Source organism: Caloenas nicobarica, chromosome 4 (assembly GCF_036013445.1).
Source record: "Caloenas nicobarica isolate bCalNic1 chromosome 4, bCalNic1.hap1, whole genome shotgun sequence".
NCBI classification, from domain to species: Eukaryota; Metazoa; Chordata; class Aves; order Columbiformes; family Columbidae; genus Caloenas; species Caloenas nicobarica.
Window position 1 is genome coordinate 12,518,600 of NC_088248.1, and position 27,977 is coordinate 12,546,576.

Genomic DNA, 27,977 nt, shown 5'->3' on the forward strand with positions numbered 1-27,977 from the left:
CTATCTTCGATTAAGCAGCCCTGACATTCACAGCTTAAGTGCTGCAGACTGACATGTATGATGGGACCAAGAAGAAAAGGTATCAGTTACCTGTCCTGAGGCCCTATACTATAATACTGGGGCAGAGGTGGTACGTATCCTGCTCTTAGCTGCTTGCAATGGGGCTGGTCTAGTTACTTCTCAGAAGCATGTTTTCCATTAAGCAGCTCTATACAAGTTTTTGAGTCAATGAAGGTGACACATGGAAAAACAAATAAGAAAATGTAGAAAAGATGAGATCCAGACATTTAATATTTTAAAGAAATCTACACAATGGAAATAACTGTAATTTACATGAAAGTACATGTTTTTTCTTAGTGCTACCATTTTTATAAATGGAAAAAAATAACCCTCTCAGCTTATTATTACTGCGGTCAAACCCAGCAGCATCTAGAAAACAAATGTTTTCGATGATAATCTTAAAAAAAAAAAAAAACCAACTGGCGCTCTGGTGTGTTGTTTGAATTGTGTGGTCTCTCTAACTCAGACTGTGAACTTGCGAAGCTCTGGTGGCACTCACAACCACAACCAAACAGGATCCCTTCTCACCTGGGACAAATGAAGCTCCCCTGTGCTCTCCTGTTCCTTTGGTGCTTTTATCACTGTAGACCGAGAGTGTGCCCCAAATAACGCCCCTTCAGTGGCCTGCACTCCCCCATAGATTTTAACCACTGACTCAGTAACATCAGTAATTCTACTGGACTTCAGTCACCTTGCCCAAAAACATGAAGAACAAAAAAGGCACACATCCTAGCTGAGTTCAGTTCAAGTTTCAGAATGCCTCTTTTGTCTCCAAGTCTGTTTGCCTCCTGAGAATGTCAAGGGGGAAAAAAAAAAGAAACAATATATAATCTAGCATTTTTAATTTTATATACAGGAATATAACATTATGGCAACTTTTTACATGAAATAATACAGTATTTAAACATGAAAATCAGCTAGGTAAGAATTTACACTAGCAATGAAACTGCTTCATGTGCAGCCCAGTTAATACTTAGTTTAGATCTGTGTTTTAACAGGGACAGATTTTAATAGTTTACAATCATAGAAACAAACATTTAAAACAAGACTCTATAAAATAATTTACAGAAATCCTATCATCTATGCCAAGTGAAAGAGTGTATGTCTGTGTGCTTGGTGTGTGAGTAACAAGGTGGATGAATGATTTATCTCAGCCTTTTAAGTATAAAATAATTTAGAAGCAGTTCATGCAATATGGGTGCAAAGGAGTGCAAGTTCCTTTGGGGTTTCCTGCTACCTTGGACATCTACTGAGCATCACATGTGGGTCACCGGACACATGAGAACACCATTGCCAGACGCTACCAGAGAGCACCAACCTCAGTTCCTCCAAACAATTACTTATGTAAACATAAATATACAAGTTGATATCTTTTCTACACAGTACAAATACAGGTCACAACTTCTCAGCTGTGCAAGTAGTCAATACCTGGAAGTAGGGTAATGTTCAGACCAGAGTTCCATATATTTCTATGTACAAGGGCACTAACAGAACTTCCTTGTTTTCACCAGTTTGCTCTGATACTTCACGGAGTGCCCGCCATGCCCTATCACATAAACGTCCAGCAGATAGGACTTGCCGGGCTGCAGGCCTCTGATTGTCTCTGTGGTCACTGCTTTCTGGATGTTCTGGCTGTGGAAGTATTTACAGAGAACCTTTTCTGATTTCTTCCTTGTATCTGGACCCAAGCACTGGTTCTGCTCTCTCTTCTTCTGCTCTTCATTGTAATTGTCATCCACTTCCCTTTTGTAGATGCAGAATTTGTTTCTCTCCTGTGTCCCCAGCCATGCCACCGTGACTGAAGAACACGTGCGGAGTTTGTCAAAGGCTTTGATTCGTGTGTCTTCAGGAAGAGAAGGAAACGACTGCTTGTTAGGCCTTGTTGTAGCCAGGATCTTCAGCATAGAAGCACCTTTTTTGTTTCCCTTCAGCCTAATGAGATACTTAGCTTTTGCTTTTCCTCGAAGCTGGAACTGCCGCACACCTTCCACATTCTGAGACAAGACAAGTTTTCCATCTCTCCTCACTTGGATCTGAACAGCATCCAGGCATGAATGAACAGAGAAGGTGACCTTTTGGTGAGATGAAACGGGAGCAAACCGCAGAAATTTGGCTCCTTTCCTCTTGATGAAAACATCTGTAACCCTGCCATCCTTCAGTTCAACTGTTTTCTGTTTGGCCTCCTCCTTCGTTCTGGCAAAGGTGCCAATGTATGCGGTGCTCATGTTAGTGTTGGTGTTTACTGCAAACATGTCAAAGTAATACTGCGTATCAGGCTTCAGGTCAGACACTGTGAAGATGTTCTTGTTCCCCATACAAACTTTGTGCAGATCAACTCTCGGCTTTGAGGATGTTTGCCTCCCAAACTTTGATGATGATTTTAGGAATCCGCGTTCTTTGCCAGAGTTGTTGTCTGAGGGGAAGCCAAAATGGGCAAAGTCAAATGGACTGAAATCCAGACCTGGTTTCGGAGCCATCATGAAGGCATCATCAGAACTGAGCTTAGCTTCCACAGCACAGAGGCTTTTGAAATTGTGTTCTTTATTGATGACAATGCAATACTGAATTGGCTGTTTCAGTAAGGAGGCGGTGGGACTTGGTTTCCATGCCAGTGTCACTGTTGTACGTCCCAGAGAAGTGACATCGATTCTGGGATCATAAGGTAATTCAGGATAAGGTTGGTCCGATTCCGGAGTAGTGGTTGCATACACTTTAAAATGTGTGTCCTTCTCTGTTGACAGCAGATCAAGTTGGTACAAACCAGATGGGGAACTAGAGGACACAAAATACTCAACATCATTGCCTTTGTAAGAGAATAGCTCTGTGCCTTCCTCATTAGTAATCTGCTGTTTCTGTTGCTCAAGAGGTTCTGGTTCACCTAGATTATAAGCAAAGAAAAGCATTTATACAGACACAATCTGCCAATATGAGAAAATAAAACTCCAACAGAAACTTCTACATAAAATACAAAAGTGAGACAAAAAAGTAAGGTTTTATCTTCTGAGGAAGATGTAACCAATACTTCTGTCAAATCAGAGAGGGAGACTGGTTTGGCACTCAGCTTAAAATGAAATGCAATAGAAATTGCACCTGGCCAGCATTAAGGGAGGCTTGTGGGTGGTAGGTAATACCCTCCACTAGACTACTTCAAGTATCCGGCTTGGAGATGCCATACAGTTCCCCAGGGGGAACTGACCCCACTGCCTGGTTTTGGACTTGGGCCCTTAGCTTTGATCCTCGAGTCCCTCTACTAAAGCCATGTGCCTAAATAGGGTGAGGGCCAAAGGTGTGTATACAATCCCACGTGGTATGTATGACATTCAGCACTTTTGCGACAGGCCGTGGAAGCCTGAGACCTTTTCTCTCCTGAGTAGCAATTGTACAGCTATTTCCAAATCAGCTCCATGTCTACAGATGAGTCCCCTCAGAGGGGCAAGCTCAGCCCTGCCGCAATGCCAGCCCTGTCTCTTCAGTTCTTGTCTTGTACAAACAGCTCACGGCAAAGCCCCCGTGAAACCAAGTTACTCTGGGCAAAAAGTTTGTTGTGGGAGCATTCACTGCATTCTGTAACTATAATCTCAGCCTTTATTTTCTTTGCAGCTCTTTTCCTTCTCACATTGCTATCTGCTGCCAGTTTCCTGCACAAAGGCAGGACTGGGGCTGAAGATCCAAACAGCGTGAGGCCATAAAGAGGGGCCTGCTGCAAGATGGCATCACACCGAGATGGGTTTGAGGGGCTTCAAATCCAGGAGAAAAGCAGTTCTCCGAGCTGCAAGGAAACTCATTAATGGTTTGTTACCTGAACCCTCTCCACTGGCTTCCTCTGGGAGCTCTTGCACACTCAGTTTCCACTCCAGAGGGGCATCGCATGGTGTCACTGTCACTGCTAAGGGAGTGTTGTCCTCTTCGACCACAAAGAAATACCTAGGGGAAGGTTAATAGACCCATAACATCAATAAATCCTGACAGCAGCCAACCAGCAGGGACTGACTTGACATGATCAAGTTTGATCCTGGTGGGGCAACAGGGACAAAAGCATCACTTACAGACAAGCGTGTGCAGAGGGAACGTGGAAGGGACAGTGGGCAAGAGCTAAGGAGGTGAGGGGTATCCACCCATTGACACAGTGCTGCAGAGTTCACACTTTGCTTGTCAAGACATGGCAGAGGGGTTTCTGGCCTTGCCCTCCCCTCCACCAGCTGCACTTTTTACCCCTACACTAACAATATACAGTACAAGTGGTCACCAAGGCTTACTTGAGGGAAACAGGATCTTTCCTGGAATTTCAGTGTATGCACTTCAAAGCAGGACACACATTTTATGTTATGTCCAGCTAAGGGCCCTAGAAGCACGTATAGAAACATATACATTCAACTGTCCCCCCACTTACACCCAAGCACCCCGTGTTATTTACTACAAAATATTTCACACCAATGAAGGCTTAAGGAGGTGTGTGATGTGAGGAGGAAGGTGGTAACGGTGGTCTTCCCTCAATTCTTTGGAGCCTCAGGTTTTTCCCCAGTCTAACCTCAGTGCTTTCTGACCCATAGGGCTGAAGCTGGGAAGTGGGGAGTTCAAAACAGATGGGCTTACCCTGCTTCTTTAAAGCTCAATATGAAATAATGAAAAGAGACAAGTGTGGTGGGGTAAACCCATAGTTTCTAATTTTCTTCCTGCTCCTTTTTCTTCCAGACATGGTTAGTGGCCCCACTTCAGGGAACTTCTGCGGTTTGTGGGAGCTCTGGGCTTATCCCATAAATTAAATAAATCGGATAGAACCACAGTCAGAGAGTCCAGATTGGGGTGGAAACTCACCTAATTACTTACTTCACCAGACAGAACTCTGGCATTTCTATTTTTGTGACTTGGATCCAATATTGACTTCAAAACACTCAGCAAATAAAGCTACTGTTTTCAAAGCACAACTTCTTCACTTGATACAAACAGAAATACCTTTTAGGGGTGTCTCGGAAGAGGTAGCTGCTAATTTCAGCTCCATCTGGGATGACTGATGAATCATGGAAAAAAGCTTTGTCCCGGATCTGCATTTGGAAGAGCTCCTCATCTCTGGTAGGTAACTTCTGGGGCCTCGAGCTGAGCGGCAGCAGCAGGAGCAGCGGCAGTGGTGGGCAGCGCAGCAGGAGCATCCTACAGCAACGACAGGGAGTCCCACCTGAGGAGAGCTGCACCACGGGCAACAGGAGCTGCCACCAGCCACTCTCATGCTGGCGGGCGAGAGCCTGGCCAAACACCCGCTTATCTGTGAGCCACGGTCACTGACTCAGCTGGCTGCACACTCGTGAAGCTCCTGCCAGCTGATCTACCGCTGCTGGAGAGCTTACTACCACCTTCAGCAAATCTTCATACCTAGATGCATTTCAAGGCTGTAGAGCACAGGGACAGTTTAGAAAGGAGATAGGAGCCTGGCAAGTGTGCTCCACTGCTAAAATGCAGGCATAGCTATAACAACACAGCATGCACTTTGTGCTTCACAGGCACCTTCACTGTACTGCCATACGAGCACTGGGAATACATAAGGACTAAGCTTGCATCATCACAGCACATACACAAAGTATGTAAATAAGATTTTTCCGTCTTGAACTGTAATTGAAAGCAAGCCTATGCACTGGTTTCAAATTGATATCTCTCCCTCCCATGAACAAAGAGCAAAAGCTTTCCACATACTTTGCTAGAGCTACAGTTGGATGTTTTGCCATAGCAGAAATATTAATAGAGCTCGCTGGACATGGGAGCTCTAGTAAGCACAGAGCAGATGGAGGGTATATCGCCTTCACTTTCCTAAGGAGATTTTGGTTGGACCTCCAAAAATCCTTTGAAAAGTAAATATTTCCAGTGAAATTGTTCTTTATAAAAAATAGTAAATTAGGAAAGCATGTGATATAAACCCACACATATTCAAAGCGCATTGGTATTAGCATGCAATTCAGCAGGGTTTAATCCTCAAGTCTGATGGGAATTGCAAAACACAAAAGCAGAGAATCCCTTACAAATTAGGCATAATAATTCATAATCTCAACCTTTCATTATTATGTCTACAACTAGGTCAGTAATGACTACCCTAAGATATACAGTGGGACAGGCTAGAAATCTCCTTTCAGTACAGTAGATGATCTCATACATAATAGCTCTAGCTGGGGGGAAACAAAACCCATTTCTGGTATGAGTATGGTGAGTTTAAACTGCCAAATGATAACATTTTTTAAAATTAGAAAAAAAGATTTTAAGACCACTGCCTAAGCTGTGTTAGCCATTGGCTTTGAGGAAAAGCACAATAAAAGCTGAGCTGGCAGGAACAGTTTTATCTTGTTGTTACTTGGCTGAACGTGAAGTCATGCACGAGTCCTTATACTGCAGTGTAAGTTGAGTATGGCTTTATAACAAATCATTTCTTTCTACCTTTAAGATTAAATCTGCTGTTGAGATTGTTGGCTTTATTTTGTCTTCCACTTTACTTGACCTTTCTCTAATCTTTTATGCAGAAATAGTAAACAGAAAGCTCCTTGAGAAGTGGCATGATGTAGTATAAGACAATAAAATTGCTCTTCCACTTCAGGCAGTTCATGAAAATATAACCAGGCGCTCCTGAGGGAAGCCCCAGCAGCTTTCTCCTTCCCTCTGCTGTGGCTTTACTTTCCAAAAACCCAAAAGGAGCTGCCTGCAGCAACCTGCTGGAAGCCAGCGTGGTCACAGGTTGGGACCCTCCTCCCCACTCCAGCTCAAGCCCTCCAGCCCTTCAGGATCTTGCAGCAAGACCCCTTCCTCAACAGCCCCCAAATCCCCATGTGCCCCTTCCCACCCTCCTCTTTATGGAGGCAAGTTGCCAGCATCCTGCCAGCCCCTGCCCCTCTCGTCATCGCTGTGTCCCCACCAAAACTCACTGTGGGCGCTGGTGTCCCAAATGTGGGAATACGTTGCATGGGGTCCCATCTACTTTTTTGCCCCAAATTCCTGACAAAAATATTCCCAAATCCCCTCCTCTGCTGTCTCCAGCTCCCCTTCCACCGTGTGCAGAGAAGAGGTCACAGCATCTGTCTGTCCCGCAGCCCATCCCGCGCCCCGCATGTCTAAACACAGCTGTTCAGGTGCAGGACAGCAGGTCTCCTGACACCAGCAAGGCCCACTAGAGAGCTATTTTCACCCTCTGTTGCTTCCTCTGCCTATAACATCATCATTATTTAATTGCTTCTTCCATCAGTGGGACAGGTCCCCCACACTCACCCCCCTTCCCTCCTCTCCGCCATCCCTGGCCCTGTTACCTCAGTTCATTCCCACCCCGCTTTTGACTGTTTCCTCCCAATCTTCTGTCCAGCTTGGCCCCTGTCCTTCAGCTCTGTATTTTCCCACACAAACAAGAAACTGGTGATGCAAGAGGGCAGAGAAAATACGTAACAAATCCTGACAGAACTACAAGCCACTGGTGACACACATGAAAACTCCTTTGCCAGGATGCAATTTTATCTTCACCTCCTTTTGCTCGCACTTTCCCTCACAACAAGGGCTGCTACACCTTCCTGAGCTTTCTTACTCCCTTACTCACTGCACATTTGCATCCTTCCCTTCCTGAGTGGAAAACCACAGGAAAGATGGAAGCGAATGCCTGAGGTTCACCCGGCAAAGTTTCCCCTGCAGCCGTGTCTCAGGTGGGCAGGTGACTGTGGAGGAGCCCCGTGTACCTGAGAGTGAGCAGCAAGTGTGCCAGGGAGCCCCACAGCCAGCTCACCAGTCCCCGTAGCACCCCCGGCCCTGCTGTCTCCTGAGGAAGCCTGAGGCTTCCAAAAGTTATTTTGCAGTTGGAGAAGGCTGCACCCTTATTTATTCTGCAATAACCTGGCAAGAGCAACATGCAGCCGTATTCCCCCATTCACAGGGTTTGTAATGCCTCATGTCTGGCACTCACAGGTTTCAAATTGTGCGTTTCATCAGCATTTTGGATGTTTTAATAACAGGTTACTGCAGTGCTCTGCCCTAAGGAAGGGAAAGGAGTAAAGGGATTTACCTAAGACATGCAATTGCTAGTTAGAGTTAAATACCGACTTGGCTCTCCCAGCGTTTGTCAAAATTTATCCCAACCAGGTCCTGGCTTAGCTTTTGATGACAACAGACATATTTCCTCAAATTCAGACCGAAGTGTTGATACCTATCAGCAAAGTTAATGACATTTGACCTTCTGGAGCAAAGATCATAAGTCAAAATACTTGCTGACTTGAGTCACTGAAATCAGCAGAAACCTCCTCTCACACAAGGCAGGATGAGTTTTGTGTGCTGTAACACAATGTTTATTGACTTTTCAGGTATTATTGTTGGCCAACAGGGAAGAAATTCTTTCCAACTTAATCACAACAGTTACAGGAGATTATTTGGTTAGGTAAGGAGCACTGACACTTTCAGCAGACAGCGTCCTCCACATGAACCCCTTGAAACTGCAATCTTGTATATTCCCATAATCTGGTCCAGCACGATGTAACCTCTATTAAAATAAACGATTTTTGATTACGGGACTACCCAGGCTAAACTTCATTTCTTAAATAATTTCACTAGCTAATCCACTTTAAAAACCCCTGTAGACAGCATTTCTGTCCCCAGTAACAACTGCAGTGTAGCAACAAGGTACAGATTTGTCTCTGATTCCTGAATCTAATTGTAAAAACAATTAGGTTTAAAAATAACCACAAAAGATGCATTAAGGTTTGTTCTGAGATCCCTGCCCAGCCTAGGTAAAGCAGCACCCCCAGCCCACTCCATATATTAAATAGCTTGCAAAATTGTCAGATGTTAACACAAAAGTTTTATAATCTTTGTTCCTTTACAAATTAATAGGATTTTTAGTGTTTTCATTTTCACACATCCAACCTTAGAGGCTTAAAATGGGCCCAATTTTCATGCACGACACTTCCCAAAGTGAGACACCTCAACAGCAGAGAGGCATCTAAAACTGACTCACAGGTTTTGAAAACCATGCTGTCAGTGTTACAACACCCTTTCACAGCAGTTAATAAACAGATTTTTTTTTTTTTTTTTTGCGGTGCACCAATTATAATTTGGCCAAATTTTAATGTAAATCTTCTATAGTCTGCTCACACAAAACATCAAGAGGAAAGCAAAAAAAAAAATTTATGTGCCCCATGTTCTTTTCTGGGCAAAGACTTTGACAGAGTCTGCCAGAAATGCCCTTGCTGGCTGTGAGCATATGAATTCATACTCTCCCGCCCAGCCTTCGGAAACTTCCAACAAGCCATTTGTTGTCTCGGCGTGCTGTGGTCCAAGCTGGTTTTATTCTAGAAGCCAGGTACAAGCTGAGGCCTAAGTGCTGCCCTGTAAAGCCATACAAATTACGTGAAATATGCTGTGTGATTTTTTGTTCTCCAGACTGTGCCACCTCCTAAATGCCTTTTACTCCCTTTTCTACAAGTTTGTCCTGTTTTCTTTTCTTTTAAACTCAGAGTCAATATTTTATTGATATATTCCTGCTGACTGGAGGGGTTTGCCTGCTGTTTGTCACTGAATTTTAGTGAGCGCCAAAGTAAACAGTCCTAAGTGAAATAATAAGCACCGTTTTCCTTCTCCAGGATTGCAAAAGTGCCCTCTAATGGCCCATCTTTACCTCTCACTTTTTCCCCAAACTCTAAACCGAGTCTTAAACCCGAGCGCAAAGGCAAACCTCCTGCCCTGTCCTGCTGGGTGAGGCTGGCACTCACTTCGGGGTAAGGAGAAGGGGAAGAGCAGAGGGTAAGGGACAAAGCTGGCACCGCTGGTGACACCTGGCACGGGGAGAGGGACAGCTTCTCAGCCCGGCCGTGCCAGGACAGCAGCCTTCCCAGTGCCGCTGAAGAGGAGGGAGATACCTGGCAGCAACCACAAGCGCATCATGAAGAGAAAGGTAAAAACCCATCACAGCTTGGAGAGCCCAGGACGGCACCGCAGGCACCAGCAGCATTCGACCAGCAACAAGGGCTACACTGAAAAACATCCTTGAGAAAATATCACTTGCTTGCCTATTCTTTTGTTTCAAAAAAAAAGGAAAAAAGGGGTTTCTATTTTCTTCCTTTTCTACTTTTTCTATTTTTTTCCCCCCTTCTCCTCCTCCCCCCTGCAGACCGACTGACTCACTTTGGGGAGCCAGGCTGTGAGCAGGGAGCACCCAGGGGTCCCCCTCTCCTCCCAGGCAGGGCTGCTCCCAGGCTGGCTTCCACTGGGACGGGACGCCTGGTTTTGCCCCACTGGGCACAGGACCACTGAGCCTGGATGGGCTGCGTGATGCTGGGGCAGCAATGGCCATGGCAGGCAGCCGGGGTTTCCCATCATTTTAACCTGGAAGGTAGTGGCACTGCCCCAGGGGAGCAGCTCCTGGGCTGCACCGCTCCTCTGCACACACACACACACTGGTAGCAACAGCCACACTTCGGAAAAGGTTTACTTAATGAACCTACATGTATTCAGCTAAGAAGATCAACAGATCAAAAATGCACACTGTACATTTGGAGTGGGATACAAATTACTTTCAACACCTGAAAATCTACCACCTTGCCAGAAGTTGTTTTTTTCCTTCAGAAAATATAAACAAAAGCAGCAATCTGGCCGTTTTAAAAAATTGAGCTATAAGTGCATATATGAAATTATCATTAAATTGGATCATAGATTTGATGATGATTGTAGATCATTCCTTCCTTCTGAAGGATTTACACTGGGGCAGTGAGCCTTCCCAACCCTTCCAAAATCCCAAGTACACAACCACTCCGTCCAGCCTTTAAGACCTTTGTGTAGCTGCAATTACAGGGAGAAACGGTGAATAGAAAGGCATTTGCAACTTGCTTAGGTTCCAAGCTGGAGGACAGACAAATCAGCTGGAGCTGCAGCAGCACTTTGCACCCTCGTCCCACAGGCTGTGGGATCAGGAAGGTGGGTGAATCCTCAACCACAGTCAGAAAAGGGGTGGCCTTGGGGAGGGCAGCCTGTGGGGCGCAGGGTCTGCAGCAGCCATCAGGCAGGAGCACCCCAGCACGTCACAGCAGTGCCCGTGCACGCTGCCATTAGACCTGACCAGCAATACATGCCGACATACCTGGGAGTTCTGCTGCACTGTTTTTTTGAGATAAAATCGCCTCATTTTTATTTTGTCAATCAAGCCTTAGGTATTTTCTGTCTACACTAAGCAAGCCATTTTTTTCCAGCAAAATATAGTACACCAAGGATGACAAATTAAATTTAGTAGAAGAAGCTGACCTGTCAGCAGTCGCATAGAGTGTACCCCACGACATATCTGAGCCTCCTCACTTGCATCCCATCACAGAAATCCGACCCGGAAAGTTGAGAATCCATTTTGTTTGGCTGCTTGGAAAACAAGGAGTTGAGTACTCCTGTTCAGATTTCATTCTGCACTTATTTCACGCACAGATGCATGTACTCACACAAAGGCTCCACGTCACTGAATATACCCACGCTCTGTAAAAAGGGAGCAAGAATATTAGATTCACCTCTTACAATGCCAGTACTATTCACAAGTCGTCTTCAAGTGCCTTGATCTATGGAAATAATTTACTCTACTTCTCAGCTGTCTGCAGGTCACAAAGACCTGTAAAGGATTTACAATAACAAAAAATAATAATAAAAAAATCTGGGTTTACTTGAAGCAAATGCATCTGGAATAAATAAACGCTAATGTTTAATTACAGAGAGTGGAAAGTCCATAACTGTAATTTAGTGAGGATAATTTCAAGGCATTGCCTGTGACAGTGTTTTTGTGTTGCATTTCTTCTATTTTTACTGTATGGATGGTTAACTTTTTTTCTTCCTTACATCCTGTTTTTAAACTCTGGTCTATTGGGGAGGTTTTGGGTTGTTCGCATTACCTATGCTGCATCTCATAATAAGTCTGTAGAATTATTGATGTGATTTAAGTCCAGCTTCAGAAATAAAAGGGCACTGTGTAACTTCTTTGACTTATTATAGGAACACTACCAGTAAAGAAGCTGTGAGCTTTTCCATCATAGCCTTCATTTCTGGGGATATATAACACAAATATAGGCACCTTGGCATACAGAGTTATCACATCAGCAACAGAGGAGTTAGAAAGCACCCACCAATTTCAACTGTAAGACAATCAGTTATTTTTAAAGTGTAAAGAAGTAAAAATAATGCCTTTGAAATTCTACATATTTACCAGGAGCTGCTCAGTTTGTTTGTTTAGGGGGAGAACAGAGAGGGAAAGTGAAGGTCTGCCATTTAATACTTAATATTCCCTAAGGGATCTGGAAAACGTTTGGTATGCTTTGCAGCCCTCTTGAAAACTTGGTGTCTGGTCCTGCAATGTGCCTGGGGAAAAGCATTGGACCACGCTCGGCTGCGGGAGCCTCGCCAGGAGCCCGGGCAGCCGCTCCACACCAGCCCAAAGCCTTTCCCTATGGAAAGGGGGGATGAGGAGGAACGTAGCTGCGACAGGGACACAGGGGTGTTTTGCTGTCTCTGTGGATTTTAAGGAAATGTTTTGGTGTAGCACCACAGCTGGTTTGACATAGTAGCTCCCACTGGCAGGACACTGGGAGGGCAGGAGCGTTTATACCCTGTAACGCCTGTAATCCGTGGATTACAGCCCCCTAAATACGCACGGACACGATGGACTATAATGGTGCCTTTGAAGTTTTAGGGTCCACCGTGTCAGTAATCTGTGGATTAACCAACCACCTCTTGCAATTCCAATTCCACCCACGATTTTTCCTTGCTGGGGGTATTGTTTTAGCAAAGCAAATCTCAGTGGTATGGGGAAAAAGTCCAACTATGTAAAAACAAGACGGTGTGAAGAAATAAGGGTACATTTCTACCAAATCTTAATGACGAGCAGTGGCAACGAAGTATAATTTAGAGGAGAGGTTAAATCTGAAGGGATAACATTGTAAAATGTAAAACCGTCTCAAGTTAGATATGTTGAAAAGCAAACACACTCAGGGAGATACGGTATCAAAAATCAAATTTTACATGGACTATTTTGTTTCTAAACTGAGCCTTATTTATTTTTCCACTTTTAGTGGAAACAGATTCAACTCTGATTACATCGAAATCGCCATCCTGGAGCTGGTGGTAGCTGGATGCTTCAAAAAAACAGCTGAGCCAGGAGATGCCATTTGGGACACTTGAGGAAATGCCAAGTAGATTTTCTCTTTTTAATCAGAGACCACACACCAGCACTTGTCTCCTTCACGGCCATCTCGACCCATGCGTCTCACTGGTGAGTGTAAAAACCAAACAAACTGTGAGCCCCCAGCGGTCTCCGTTACAATGCTCAGTTGTTCTCTCATACCTCTCTTTGCAAGGGGATGGCAGCGGCACGGGAAGGGATGATGTGCTGGAGCCCTGGGTGGCAGCCAGCTGCCGGCTCATCCCCCATCCCGTGCTCCACTTCCCTCTGCTGCTCTGGCACAGGCTGGCCTGTGTCCTTACCATCATACCTACTCATCCTCCCAAGCTTCTACAAAATCCCCGGGTGGCTGGATGTTGCTCATGGAGATGGCAAGTGTCACAGCATGGGTGACTGGTATCAGCTCTACCAGAGGAAACGCTGATTTCAGATGCCTGACTCAAAGCCCATCTCAGAGAAGGGGAATTTTTTCCATAGTTTCAGCAGGGTTTGAGCCCCAGTAGGAGAAAAAAGATAAAAGGCAGAGAAATCTTAGTTTGCACAACTCCAGGCCATTTAATATAACCAACCCTGAATGCCACACAGCTCTACCACAAATCTTTCATCACAAGATCTGGAGGTGTTTTATAGTGGAGAGTAATTATTATCCCCTTGTTACAAGCAATAAAAGTGGGGCAGCGACTTTCCTTGTTCAAGGAAATCCCAATATAATCCCTTCCTTTAATCATAAAACAATAGCTACTTTCCTCGGCCAAGTCACTCCGCCTTCAGCACAGCTCTCTGAGTGCGTGTTGCTCTCTCTCCATAATGAATTTCAGCAAGGGGATTAGCGGGGAGGAAAATGTATGAACAATTAGAAATTACAACCAACACAAGCATGTTGGTATTTGCTACGAAGTTTCCCACTGTTTCTCTGGAATACTTCTGAATGACATTATGAGCAACTGCCCTTGCCAAAACCCACGAGGGACAGGAATGACTGAAGTGTCAGGATCTGATGAAGAGCAGAACGGTGGCCTAAGAGCAGAATTGGGGTCCTCGCATCCTGCTGTCGCATCCTCAGACCACCAGGGCTTACGGCTGGAGGTCAGAAAGACCTTTGGAAAGTGCTAAACATAAAAACAAAGTCATTAACTGCATTAACTGCCACAAGAGTTTAAGTTGCCTGAGCCATTCCTAGGGCCTGGGGAATACCCCTGGCCTGGCAGCTGCCTGTGGCAGACAAGGTGTTTGTTACAGGGGAGAAAAGCCGGGGCTGGTGCAGGGCAAGGAGCTTGGGAAGAGACAGCAACAGGCGAGGGGCTGCGGGTCACCGGTGCATGGGCAGGAGCAGGGGGAGCCGAGCCCTCAGTGGCCCCAGCAACAACCACAGCACTCACATTCTGTGCAAGGCTGTGCTGTGAGCACGCTGGAATTGCTTGAATGCTTCTTCCCTTCTGCTTTTTGGTAAACAAGTGAAAAAGGGAAAATTGCTGACTACTCTGGAACCCTTTTAAGCACGCAGAGGCTGTTTCCCTCAACTTCCATCAGACACACAGTTTTCTTCAGCGTCAGAAACACCACCACACACGTACATAGGATCACAAGCCACAGCCAGCCCAAGTACGTTAGTATTCACACCAGCTTCCCTACCTCTACACACAGTTTTCCTGCAATGGGTGCCCAGAAATTCTCATTTGCAATTTTACCGTATCTTTTTTTATACTGCATAGGGTTTCTCAGTGCTCCCAGTCTAACCAGTAACGACCGCCACTGCCAATGCCTGCAGCATCATGGAGGTAACAGCAGCAGCTCTCCAAAAAGCTGCACTGCAGCTGTGTGAGCAAAGCAGGACAGCTGCTCCTGTAACAACCCCTATGATGGTGTTTGCACCCAACAGGCAAACCTCTAAGTCCATTCCCGCGCTGCTGGCAGGAGGGTGTCCCACAGGCACTTACAGTGCTGGGGGATATCTTGGGGCAAAGATACAGCAACAGGAACTCACATAGAAACTAGCAGACATCTGTCAGCAGATGCAACTGTAAGGTTGGATTCTAGGCTTTTTCAATCCAGGAACACTTGTAGTTAACTAGACAACTTATATAGAGAGGGGAAAAAAGTTTTTTCTGTTGCATTCTGTTCTTTCCTATATTTCTTCCATCTTATACTTATTTCCCCTGCATCGCTTTCAGTTACACCCAAATCATGTAAACCAGATCCTCAGCTGACTTCAAAGGAACTATTTCTTTTTCTGCTGAATTGGGAGTCTAGTCCATATTACTTACGACTGCAGTAATACATGTAATGCTGACAGGTGATCCCCTAAAATTTCCACTTTCTTAATTATCATCAGAATCCAATTTTTTCTGACTGAATTTACTGTCCAAAATTGGATCCAGTTTTAACATTATCTACCTTTAGCTTTGAAGGCATGCAAGGGGAATCTTGGGCCCTGCAAGTCCTTAACAAACTCTTAAGGTGCTGTCTCATAATGATTTGTTACGTATCATGGTAATTCACAGATGTTGGGTCAAATTTTCCCTAGCTAGAAAAGGGTTGCTGAAAATATGTAAACATTTGTCAAGTGTTTGAAAATGGAAAGTATCAGATGTAGTGCTAAAGATATTTATATTTACATATTTCTACCCGCACGCTGTGAGTTAGAGCTAGCAGACGTTATCCACAGTTGCAGCACTGAAGATTTCCTGAGACCGAGCATGAGTATCGTCCCCCATGCTGATCTCCACTGTCCCTAGAAAGCAGCACACACGGCTCCTTAGTGACAGGATTAGCTTTGGTGACTTCCCCAGAGGCTGTGGCGGCTGAGAGCACAGGATGGCCCCCTGCAAGTGAACCGCTTCACGGGGGGGGACGATCAGCCTCACCATGTCTTCTGGATCTCACTGAGAAAATTATCTCTTTTACACACTCACTTCTATACACTATGCAGGTAGGGAAGAGAAAAAGCAGAAATGCTCATGCTGGTTACATTTTGCCTATCAGCATTTATTTCCTTAGCATCCTGATCTAAAACACACAGATTCCTATAGAGGGCAACTCAGCAAATTAGTAAAAATTGTTAGTAAAAGATGTTAGCTTCTCCAAATTTCTCAATGCAGCTACCTGCGGTGAGCCCCCACAGTGCCTGCCACTTCCCACCAGCTCGAGAGAAAAATCTGAACTCCTGCTTCCCCCAATAGCCTGACCTTTGCACAAGAGATAGGCAAGATTCATCCTGCCCAGATCTGCGCATGGAGGCTCTGGCCCCAATTCCCTAATCCTCCCACTAGTCACGGGGACAAATGACAGCAGCGAGCGTGCCCCGTGTTGATGAGGGAGTGGGGCCCCTTGCAGGAGGAGAGCATCCATATGGTGTGGGATGGCTCCCAATGTTACTCAAGGCTGTTGCAGCTGCTGAGAAGCAGATGAAAGATTTGGGACAAGCATGGCCAGGCACTGGAGGAGCTACGGACCCACACAGCCCATGTGCCTGCCCTGAGCTGCTCAGCAAGCATGGAGGGGTAGTGCTCGGCCAGAACCATTGAACATCTCCAGAGCAAAGGAGCCACTCGATGGAGAAAGGATTTGCCTCCAAAGGGCGAGACCATACATGCCCAGAGAGATGGTGAAGCATGGCCACAGAGATTAACTTCTTATTGATTGCTGCCACAGGTGAGCCTACAGTCAGAGTGACACGTGCATCTGTCTGAAGAGCTTACAAGACACCGTGAATCCAACCATGGCTCGCCAGCTACCAGCCTGTTGTACTGAAGCAGGATAAGAGCACATTTGAGAGCTGCCAGCCTGCAGGATGGCTAATACTTGTGGGGATTTCTAAGTGGTGGACTTCTGCATGACAAAGCTGAAAAGTCTTTCCCAAGTGTGAAAAGATGGGTGCTCTGGAGGGAAGTGCCGCAAGGGTTTCAAACCTGCCAGGGTCAACTGCAGAGCTGTGATAAGGGATTTCAAACATCAGATTATTGAAAGGGTCAGTTTCAGCTCCACTCTACTGCTGGGCCAGTGTTTATTTGTCCAGCCTGGCAGGTGAAAGGTTAGTCCTTTATCTAGTTACCACGAACAAAAGCAGAAGGAACACATACAGGCACACAGGTCAGACTGTTACGGGTGAGCGGACATCCAAACAACCCCAAAGCCTTCAGACCTTCTTATGGTAACGATACCTCCTCACTCGGCAGCAGGGAAAAGGAGGGAAAAGCAAGGAATTTCTGCATTGAGAGACGGCTGAAACGCGTGCCAACGGCATTGCCTTTCCCAAAGGGGGAAGATGTGGTGAGAGCTGTGGTGTGGAACCCAGCACTGCCTTCTGGGGCTGTCCCTTCGCTAGTGACTGGAAATGCCTGTGAGATCCTTGGATGAAAGCTACTACTAGACCACAAAGTGCCATTTCAACATCACCATTAATGTTGCACTGTAAAGACCAAAAAGCTGCAAATTCAGAAATGTATCAGCTTTTTGGTGTTTTACCAATGGAGGCATTTCAGCAAGCACAAGGGATTTGGGCTGGAGCCGGGCCAGGGTCTCTGCTCAGGGACATGAAGCTCCTGGGTCCCACTTCACTCTGTGCACACGTTTCACCAAAGGATGCAAGTCGGGGTCTGCACAGTCCCCAGCTGCACAAAACCACACTGAGCCCGTAGTGTCTAGTGGGGGACAGCCACGAACCCAGTGAGCAAAAGGTTGAGCCAAAGGCGTGTTTTGGTGTCCTGGAAGGACATCTCACTAGCATGTTCAAATTTTGCATTTTCTAGTTCAAGCGCTAATTGCCTGGATTTTCTTATAAACATCTTGTAACTACTTCTGCCTAAATGAGTGGAAATTTGAACATGCTCCATAAATTAACACAGCACAGTTCTTTCCCTGAGCCTACCATCCTGCCATCACACACTTGCAAGAGGTCTCTTATCCTCTGCTTTAAAATACCTGCTTAATTCAAATGTTAAATTAAGTTAAAACTTGTTCACATGATATGAAAGGCTCTTAAAACCTGCTCTTTTTTCCTGGTATGGTTTTTTTTTTCACCAATTGTACTGTAACAGGATTATAAAAGTTTTAATTGATTGACTTTAAATCTTCCCCACAAAATTGTAACTTTCATACCCCCTAGGACTATTAGATTTTTATTCATTATTTCTCATTACTGAAAAACCAGTTTGAGAGCCCCTAGGGTCTTCCCCAAATAAGGATAAGATCCTGTTAGTCCTACAAATCATACTCAAGTAAGTAATTCTTACTCAGGAGAAAAAGCCCATGGGGAATAAAATGCAGATTTAGTAGCTAGAGGAAGAGAAAGACTGGGGACTAGAAACAGTTAACGCTGCTCACTAATGTTTTCCTTTGCATCCAGAGACCAGCTGGCAGCTCTGAGATACTTGGCTTTCTTGTACCATCAGCATCTTGATCTGTAAACTACTTAATTTGCATCAGGTTTCTGGATTTCAAAATGCTGAGACATGTTCAGACTGTTTGAATATAAACACATTAGCGGTAAATCTTCTGCACCTAAACAAAGTAGCGAGAGAGAGAGAGAGCGCGCTCACGTCTTCACGACATTTGGGTTGATTTGTAAAAGCCGTCTACCCCAGTCAGTCCCTGCAGACGTGTGCGAAGAACCTGCAATCCTGTCGTGCCTCCTGCCTCCCCGTCAGCCTCTGCAGCAGGAGCAGCAGCTGGTCTAGCACTGCTCTATTTTGATATTGAAAAAGTTAAAAGTGAGAAAGATTAAAAGCATCATTTTTCTCACACCCTAATAAAGTTTCAACTCCTTTAAAGTTATTTTTACACACACACACACACACACAAAAAAAAAAAATGTAATATGCTCAATTAGGAGAACAATGCTTTTCCCCTGTAAATCACAGCGGAAGTGTCAGACTCAGTGGTGTGTCACGTTGTGAGTGTGCGAGGGTCACGCTGGAGGGGCACTCATATCCGGACCCGTGGAGGGGGAATGAAGTAGGAAAGATAAATTATTGCCTTTTGTTTTTCAGGTTTCCAGGTGCTCGCAGTAAGTACCACTGCTTCTTATCTCAGCTGTCACACAAGCAACAAACATCTCTCCAACTACTGAATTTAATTACCCTAAAACCAGAGCGGTCTCATTTGGTGTGCAGCACAATGGGCCAAATCCAGGCCAAAACCCCAACAGTCCTGCGCACTCCTGAGCAATGTGAGAAAGACACTGAAAATGCTGTGATTACCTGAGCGCTTACCCCTGCTCGGGTGGAAGGACACAGCCCACCGAAAGACACCTGGCACAGGATTCACCTCCATCCCTCTGATAACACAGGTACGTTTTTGTTTATTGAAGCAGTCATGGACTAGGGGCTGGGTTCTTGGAGCACTTGAGTTGCCAATCACTCAAACAGCATTTAAAACCCATCCAGCAAAATGTCTCTGAGACAATCACTGCATTTTTGGTGAAGTCACAATATCAGCTATCACGCACATGAGTTGAAAAAGACGACACTTTGCCTGCTTCTGATGTGTCCCATGCAACCAACACGCTCCCTGGGGTGCAATCAAAGCTATCTATGCAGTCATGAAATTTTTGGTTGGTACCTGTTACAGCTCTGTGTTAACCTTTATCTTTCTCCAGTTCAGTGGGTATCCTTGCATACTGCAAATTAGAAAATTAATTCTGAAAGAACAAACTTCTTTTTAATATTTAGTCTTAGTTTATTTCCAGCTTTAAGCACTTTCTCCTGGAGTTATGATTTATTACCCTGATCCATTTCCCAATATGAGGGCAAATACTCTCTCTCTTAATGACATCTTCTTAAAGATTTCAAACCTAATATCTCAGCCTTTGAAGTTCCATCCATCCAAAGTAGCTTGAGTCATTTTCTCAGGCAGAAACTACCCCTGTTTGATTTAATGAAGATTTTTGTCATAGAAGTAGTGTATTCTTGGTTGTAACATAAACATCTGCCATTATTTTAGCTATCACAAGTGGTCGAATTGGTAGCCCAGAGCAGCTCTATAGTTTTCCACATTAATATCAGCAGCCCCTTTGAACGCACTGAACAAGAAACATGCAGTTTTCATTAGACTGCCCTTAATGCAGAAAATATGCACATTCGGCAAGGTCGAATGGAAACCTGCCGTCTCTAGTGTAGCCATCGGTATCGATTAGTAAATCTCCCTCCTGTGAAGGAAAGCTGGGGAGTGAAAAGATAAAAACTCATTTAGTAAAACAAAATAAAACCAGCTCTAGAAAGATGCAAGAGACTGAAGGAGGACTGAAATAGCCCCTTGAAAACAGTGAAGTAATGGGCTTACGGTTTTATTATTCGTATAAAGTTTAGTGACTTCAAAATGAACACGAAGCCAAACAACACTTGTTATCCCACGAAAATCCGTGCTGTAACTGAAGCCAGTACCCAGATGTTCTCTGGTAAAAATCCGCCACTCTGCTGCATGAAAGCAGCACATACCCTGACGTACAGTCCTGGCTTGCCTTTATCCAAACCTACTTAGGTTCTGGATTATTTTTCTAGCAATATTTTAAACTGCCATGGGAAGCATAAAAGGTGGTCTCCTACAAAACCATTTGATACCAGCTTGAAATGTAACCATTTGCAGAAATAAATCAGGATTTCTTTTTAATAAACTGTTTATTACCAGCCTTTTGGAACATAAATTTTATAAGAAAAAGCAGGGTCTGAGTTTAATAAACATCTCATCCTTTTCTACATATTTAGGCAGAAGACCCTGACACACTTCAGAGTGGAACGTCTGGCAAGCAGGCTCCATCCGGCTCTACCAAAGCCACGGGATGGGGAGTGGAAAGTCACTGCGCGTCTGAGAGGCTCAAAACCACATTGTGCAGCCAAGGTGAGCCCCCGTTCCTCCGGCTCCAGTAACCCACCCAGAACTGGCTCCAGCTCTCAGGGCACCTCCCAGAAAAGGGTTTATTGCTTTGTTTTCTGAGGACTTCTAAGGTGCTTTACATACCCATTTTGTACAGGCCAATTAAATCTAATTTAATATAAACTACCACTCTTTCCCATTGCAAGGCAAGATGGATGACCCCCAAAGCTTCCAGCAAGCCCACACCACAGCTGAAGACAAACTGGACTTGAAGACGCCGTTTCTGCCTCTACGCGCAGTTTTGGCTGACAAGCCAGGTTGCTTTGGGGCAGCCGGGCTCTCGCCCGTCTGGCTCCGAGCAGCGCAGTGCTGAACAAGACCCAGGGCTCCAATTAGCGGGTTACAGCACAAGCAGAGCCCCGGTACTGATCCTGCCTGCACCACTGCATCCCCAGCCCAGCTTAGAGGAGGATGAGAGACATGCTGGACAAATTGCGGCAGATGGGCCGTAGCTGCACACCGAGAGCTTTAAACGTTGCGTGAACACCGAGTATGTGGTGAAGGCATTCGAGCCGAACAGGGAAGGCAGCACAGGCGTTACGTGATTTTGAACAGCTTGCTTGACAGTTTGCACCATATTGTATTTATAAACATTTTGGAAACCTAAACTCTTCTCCTTGGTGTTTCCAAAGTAGTCATCCACAACAAAACAGGCACGCAGGGTGATCCTGCACAACTCTGCCTCACCTCTGTGACAACCTACGTAAAATCTAAAAAAAAAAAGGGAGCCGTTTTAATCTCTGCAGGATCACTCACGTGAGTAGCTGTTCAGCATCCTACATTGTATTCGAATCCTCTCTCAAATTATGTATCTGATCACCAAACCCTGAACTCCCCCTGCGGGCTGTGATGCAAGGTAACCCACGGGCCAATGGTGCCAGCAGCACGTCACACATGTGCCATCGCCTGTCAGGTGTGGCTGGCACCAGGGAAGAGCCGGCTGCTCTCACAGGCACCTCAAAGTATGGTGCATTCCCAGGCAGGTGCAGGACATGCACCTCACCTCACTGGCAGAATCGCAATAACGCACTGAGTTGCCCACCCCCCACAGCAGAAAAATCAATGGGTTTTCTGTCCAGGGCCATGCAGAAACAGGGACAGTGTGATGCACCCACAGTCCTCATCACAGAAACATGACAAGGCTGAAGTAGTTTTTCAGATGTATTACAAAGTTCTTTCAAATTAAGAGGGGCTCATTATCTGCTGATGCAGAATGTTAGTCTGCAAGGAACAGGTATCGCGCTCCTCACAACAGGATGACACACCGCCACAGGACCCCAAATACATCCGTACAGTGCACACATACAATACACAACTGCACATTGTTGCTTCATCACATTCTTAGTGGTCAGAATAGAACATAAAATATCTCAGTGTTTTTAAAGTCTTCTCCTCCTTCAAATATTAACAAGCTTTACATTCTTGACATTAAGTACTCACAAAAACTTTTAGCGGTACAGCTCTCCTCTTGCAGGTATGCATTTTGCTACGAGGTAGGAGAGCGGGGCCAGGAGGATGAAGCATTCCTGACAAGAAGCAATCCAAAATGCCATTCCTAAAATAGCTAAGAATCAGCGATTTTCAAAGTAGGCTGAACAGAATCATAAAGTTTTTCTCCTCACTGCCTTACAGCACGGCCAAGGGTGCTGCGGATGTCTAATGCCCAAGTACTATTTTTATGGAAACCAGGTTATGGCCAAGCTAGCAGCGCCTTGCCAGGGTTACTAGCATATAAATCACTCACCATCAGCTGCCCAGGGAGGAATTCACCCTCAAATTGTTCTCATCTCTTCCAGTTTTACGCAGATACAACTCCACCAGCTTGAACAAGCATGAGAACTGTGTACTTAAGCTGCAAACCCATCGTAAAACAGTTCTGGGTGGGGCTGCCAACACAACCTGGCTGTAGGATGCCCTGATAGAGACAGGCTGCCACGTTTGTGTCACCGAATGTCGCCTAGTATCTGCCCGCAGACAGACAGCCGGGCCAGGGAAATCTGTGTATTTACACTGGGGACCCTGTCTCCGCTCCAAGCCCAACTCCTGCAGCTCAGTCAAGCCACAAGAACAGTGATACCGTGTGTTTTAATTAACGATTGTAACTAGATGCTAACCAGATCCTTTGGTGGGGAGGGAAAGTCCAAGGGATGCTACAAGCTTCACAACCCACTCTCCAAAACCAGCCTCACAGTTTGTCTTGTTCACGTAGGTGCCCACCAGGACAATTTCCAGAGCAGCCCTGGGCAGCACAGCAGTGGCAAGGTCACGCTTACCCCCGGCACCAACCTAACTGGCCAGAGAAAAGCCAGGCACATTAAAATTCAAGTGCTAAATACATCCAGAACAAAACCGCTAAGAGAATTACTGTTTTTCAAAAATCTGCACTAATCTTTAACTATGAAGGTTTAAATACATAAAAGTTATAGATCTGCAAGTGATTAAACAACGCTTTGAAGCTATTGTCTCTGCACTGTTGAAATAAAAACACGACTCAAGCCACACGTAGCAAAAGTCTCGGCACTTACATCCCACCGCTGAGGTTTTCATCTACTTTTTTTGGTAGCCACTTTTTCCTTCTCCCCCCACTAAAACAAAGTGTGAAGCTAACGAAGACGGAGCCGTCGCTTGCCTGGCACACACCCGCTCAGCGGCTGCGCCGGAGGACGAGCCGGGGCTCCCGGCGGCAGCCTGGGCACTGCGGCCGGGCACCGGGCACGGGCCGCCGCGGGCTGCAAGAGGGCACAAAACGGGGAGGAAAAAACAAACCTCAAAGGGCTGGGGAGTATCCAAGAAGGGGCTGAGGTCCTACAGGCAGCATCCCGCAAACGCGCTGCAGAGCAGTGCCGGGACGAGGGGGTCGGCGCTGGAGCCGCGGCTTGGAGGGAACGTACCGGGGACCGCGTGGCTGCTGGCGGCGGCATGTCCCCCGCTCCGTTTGGCCGCGTCTCGCAAAGAGGTCCTGCACCCGGAGAGGACACCGCGCTCCTCCACCTGCACCCACCGCCCCGACGGGGCTGCCCCAGCGGAGCCCAGGAGGGGCTACGCGGGCGGCCTCGCTCCCGCGCCCCGGTACCGGTGACTTACCTTGCGGCGGCCGGTCCGGTCCCGTCCCGTCCTGTCTCTCCTGCGGCGGGGGAGAGGGGGGGAGCCCCTTTTTCTAAGGGAGCGGGTGTTTACCTAAGCCTCCCGGCTCCAGCGGGGACGGGCTGCAACAGGGACTATGCCACGCACGTCCCTTCGCGCTTTATAGCTTCTTCCCTTCCCCACTCCTCCGCGCAAAAGAAAAATGAAAAAAAGAGGAAAAAAACAGGGCAAAGGAGTCGGTACCCCCCGAGGGCACCCGCCGCCGCTCGGGGCGAAGGCACGGCCCCGACTTCGCCTCCCGGGAGGAACGGCGGCGCAGCTGAGCGCCGGCAAAAGTTGGCAGCAGCTGCGCGGAGCGGCGGCACCCAGCGCGTCTCGGTGCTGCCGCCGGAGCGGGCGGCGAGGGGAGCCCCGCGGGCGCGGCCGCCCCGCCCCGCCACCGCGCCTCTCCGCGGGGGGCGGAGGGGCGGGCCCGCGGGGGAGCCCCGGCCCCAGGGGCGCCCCCGCCCCGCGCTGCCCCCCGGCGGCGGCAGCAGCAGCCCCGGCAGAGCCGCCCGGCGTGGTGCCGCGCTCGCCTCCGCTGCTGCGCTGCACGGCGAGAAGCGGCTCAACATCCATCTTGGAAGTGTTCTCCTGCCCGGCAGTCGGGACGGGTGACACGAAACCGCGTACACAACCTCGCCCCTTCTCCCTCGTTGCGTTTCGATCAGAGGCGGCTTTCAGGTTCGGGCAGCGAGAGGCATTTTTCTTACTCTTACCTGGGAGCTGCAACGAAAAGGTAGAAAGTATCCTTTGCCGTTAAAAATAAACCCTTCTCTCTTTTCGTTTCTTTTTTGGTACATCAGTCATAAAAACGCCAGGTGCCACATAAGCTTTAAACAAGTTATTAACGATTGAAGCTGATGGGTAATTTCCCTGAAGGTAATCATTCCTTCCCTACTACTTCGACAAGTCGGCAGGGGCACAAATAAAATAAACCCCTCCTGTTTTGCAAGACTGCTGAGCAAATCTGGCAGTGAAGCCTCGGTGGAGGGATGCAAATTGTCATATTCTGTAGGGCAACAATCAGCTTCACTCCGTGAAGACATAACCCCCAAAACAGCTCATGTCTTCAGGGACGCGTAGCTGTCCAGACCCCTGCTAATTGCCATATAGTTACTGCCACATACCTCCCACTCTCAACTCACAGAGTAGCTGGTTTGTTCACTGCAAGCCAGTGAGCACTCTGCCCGAGGGTCTGCTCAAATATATAAATTCACTGAAAAAAAAGCAGGATTAAGAAAAAAAGCCCCATAGGAGCCCACACCCAGTCATCCTTCTGTTTCCACATCCCTATCGTTACACATATCACAACTATATTTCTAATTTTCAAATAGATTCAAGAGTAAGAGTTTGGGGAATGGAGGAAACATGCAGAAGTTTAGAACTAATTTATGCATATTTAAGGAGAACCTAAAAATACCTGGTATTTGCACACAGCATCCCGACTTCTTCCTCTCTTAACCTCCAACTGCAACACCTCAATTAAAAAAAAAAATAAATGCAGCAAACTACACGTGCTCCTCCTCTGCTGCAGAAGACACAGAGATTCAGTCATCCAAAAATGCGAGAATGTGGCTACTTAAGAAAGCCAAAATTAGTAAAGAATATCCAGTGCAACATCACTAGTTTTTCCCCAAGTATTTGGAGAAAGCAAGAGCCGGCAGAGAGGGATGTGCTCAGGTGAAGGGAGGCAGCAACCTTCGGGTCCTGTTCCTGGCACAATGGTGTTTTGTAGAGCCTGCAAAAAATGGCTGGCTCCGGTTTGAGGTCATTAGAGGTAAAATATTGCTACCCAGCCAAAGAGCTCTTGAGACCGTATGCTTTACACACAGGCAAACCGATTATTTTTAACCCAAGGACAGTTTTAGTGCTATTGTTCTTAGAGGGTATTACTGTTTATGATTTCAAGGGAAGCGAGATGACATCCTCAGGATATTATTTACTGAGGTATGTGAATACCGACTCCTCTGCATATAGATAACTCTCTTTTGGATGCTTGCAATTCCACCTCTATCACACCTGTAAATCTCTATCATGATTTAAAGCAAAGCACAAAGCAACTCCCAGCCAGAGGAACCGTTAAAACACTTTAAGAACAATGTTCGCCAGTCTTGAAATTTACAAGGTACAAAAATATTAAACACAGATATGGAAGGTGGATTTGGGATTTAAATGCTGAAAATTACGTGAATATCTGGGAGGTAGTAGGGCAGCCAGTTAAAAGGAAACCAAACAATGAAAGTCCAAAATACGGAAAAGGCTTGTGGTAGGTGACTCCTTCTTAATCCATTTATCTGTCTCAGATTCTATCCCAGCACCTGGGAAATGGGTATTTAAATGCTGATCTCTCAATCCAGAGACGGTCTATGTTTGTACAGTCTTGACAAGAGCAGGTCTTAGGCATGGCAGCATGCAACATGCAGGGCAAGAAGTCTTGAACTGTAAAATGCCATTCCCTATGCCAATGCAGCAAAACTGAGAAACTAAAGGGGAAGAAGATCAGAAAACCTCTAGATGATTTGGCTTTAGGCACTCATCGTCTCCCTGCACCCTCCAAAGGCTTCCAGGGAACTGAGTTTTACCAGCAAAAGTGGGCACAAGAATGAATTTCAAAAGCTGCATGCTAAACACCGATGAGAACCAAATTATTCATTCGCATGTAGTTGCAATCTTGTTCTGTAGCTGTGGATTGTTTACTTGGGGACTGAAACTGTTTTGACTTCAGTGAGCAAATAAATATCCAAAATTTGGAATATCTGTAGCTGGTTCACAAAGGTGACTGTAAACTGTCTGGGTAACAATTGTGCTTTTCACAGTTTCACCATGCTGGGAGACCCTATTAGCATGAATGGATAAGTGCTACCAGAAAACAAGATGTGTATTAGGGAGAAAAAGCGGAGGAAATGTTTAATAAGCTATCCAGTTAATAAATCTGAATAACAAATCTTTCTGAAGCAAAATGGGCAATTGGATATTCTAGGAGCAGAGAGAGGGGGATAATTCATCATATAAATAATTCATTGCAAATTTTACCACCCAGTGTTACTGTGCATTTGGCATGGAGGATAGATGACCCTGTGTGTGCATGCATGTGTGTGTTTAATTGTGTGTATATACAATACTTTTCACCCAATGATGTGGGTTGCATTGCAATGCAGATCTGAAGATCTGTTATTAGTAATCCATCAATTAACATTTGTTGCTAGGAGAAGGGTATTGTTACCTATTAACCTCAGAAATCGAGATGCTAAACCGGACTTATCAATCAATTATGCCTCATAGTCTATGATGGGCTTTAGTTATGCAGCATCACACAGTGATCACTCTTGGAAGAGGAATGGGCTGGGCAGCAGGGGCCTCCAGAGGCATCTAGGAAGCATCTGGCTCAGTAGCTGCCGCCACCACCCCCAGTAGGGCAACAAATAAACATCCAGGTGGAGCCTCAGCAAATACAAAGATTTCAGTGACAGCGTGCAGGTAAGTGATAAAACAAAAATCGTTTGTGAAAGCAGAGAAATGACCCTCCCACCATCTGCAGAAACGCTGATGTGGCTTACTAGGTTTTGCTTGCCCGAGGCCAGGCCACGGATTTCATCTGAGCAAGCGGTCAAGTTTTTCCTCTGCCTGTTGGGCAGCACGGGGGTGCTGCCTGAAGCAGAGTGACTTGTGCATGGGAGGTGATGGCCTTTCAGGGCTGGGTGAAGCAGGAGCCTGTGAGGACATCTTCCCCTGGTGTGTTGCTGCTTCACCAAGTGCAGCCCTGGCAGGTGGG

At 46.2% G+C, this 27,977-nt stretch overlaps 1 protein-coding gene across 1 annotated transcript; it reads right to left on the reverse strand.

Annotated features, from left to right (window-relative positions):
- Positions 1-1,054: 1,054 nt before the first annotated feature.
- Positions 1,055-24,337, reverse strand: NDNF (neuron derived neurotrophic factor). The gene is made up of 4 exons (XM_065634468.1): positions 24,164-24,337; positions 5,014-5,208; positions 3,860-3,984; positions 1,055-2,938 (listed from the first exon to the last, which is right to left on the reverse strand). Exons 2-4 carry the CDS (start codon positions 5,205-5,207, stop codon positions 1,545-1,547), a joined length of 1,713 nt encoding a protein of 570 aa, XP_065490540.1. The 5' UTR covers position 5,208; positions 24,164-24,337; the 3' UTR covers positions 1,055-1,544.
- Between the last annotated feature and the right edge of the window lie 3,640 nt (positions 24,338-27,977).

Coding starts and splice junctions, on each gene's coding strand:
- NDNF (XM_065634468.1), bottom strand. CDS start 5,207: ATGCTCCTGCTGCGCTGCCCACCACTGCCGCTGCTCCTGCTGCTGCCG. Junction 3,985..5,013: donor TTCCGAGACACCCCTAAAAG/GTATTTCTGTTT, acceptor ACCTTCCCCTAG/GTATTTCTTTGTGGTCGAAG. Junction 2,939..3,859: donor AGCCAGTGGAGAGGGTTCAG/GTAACAAACCAT, acceptor CTTATAATCTAG/GTGAACCAGAACCTCTTGAG.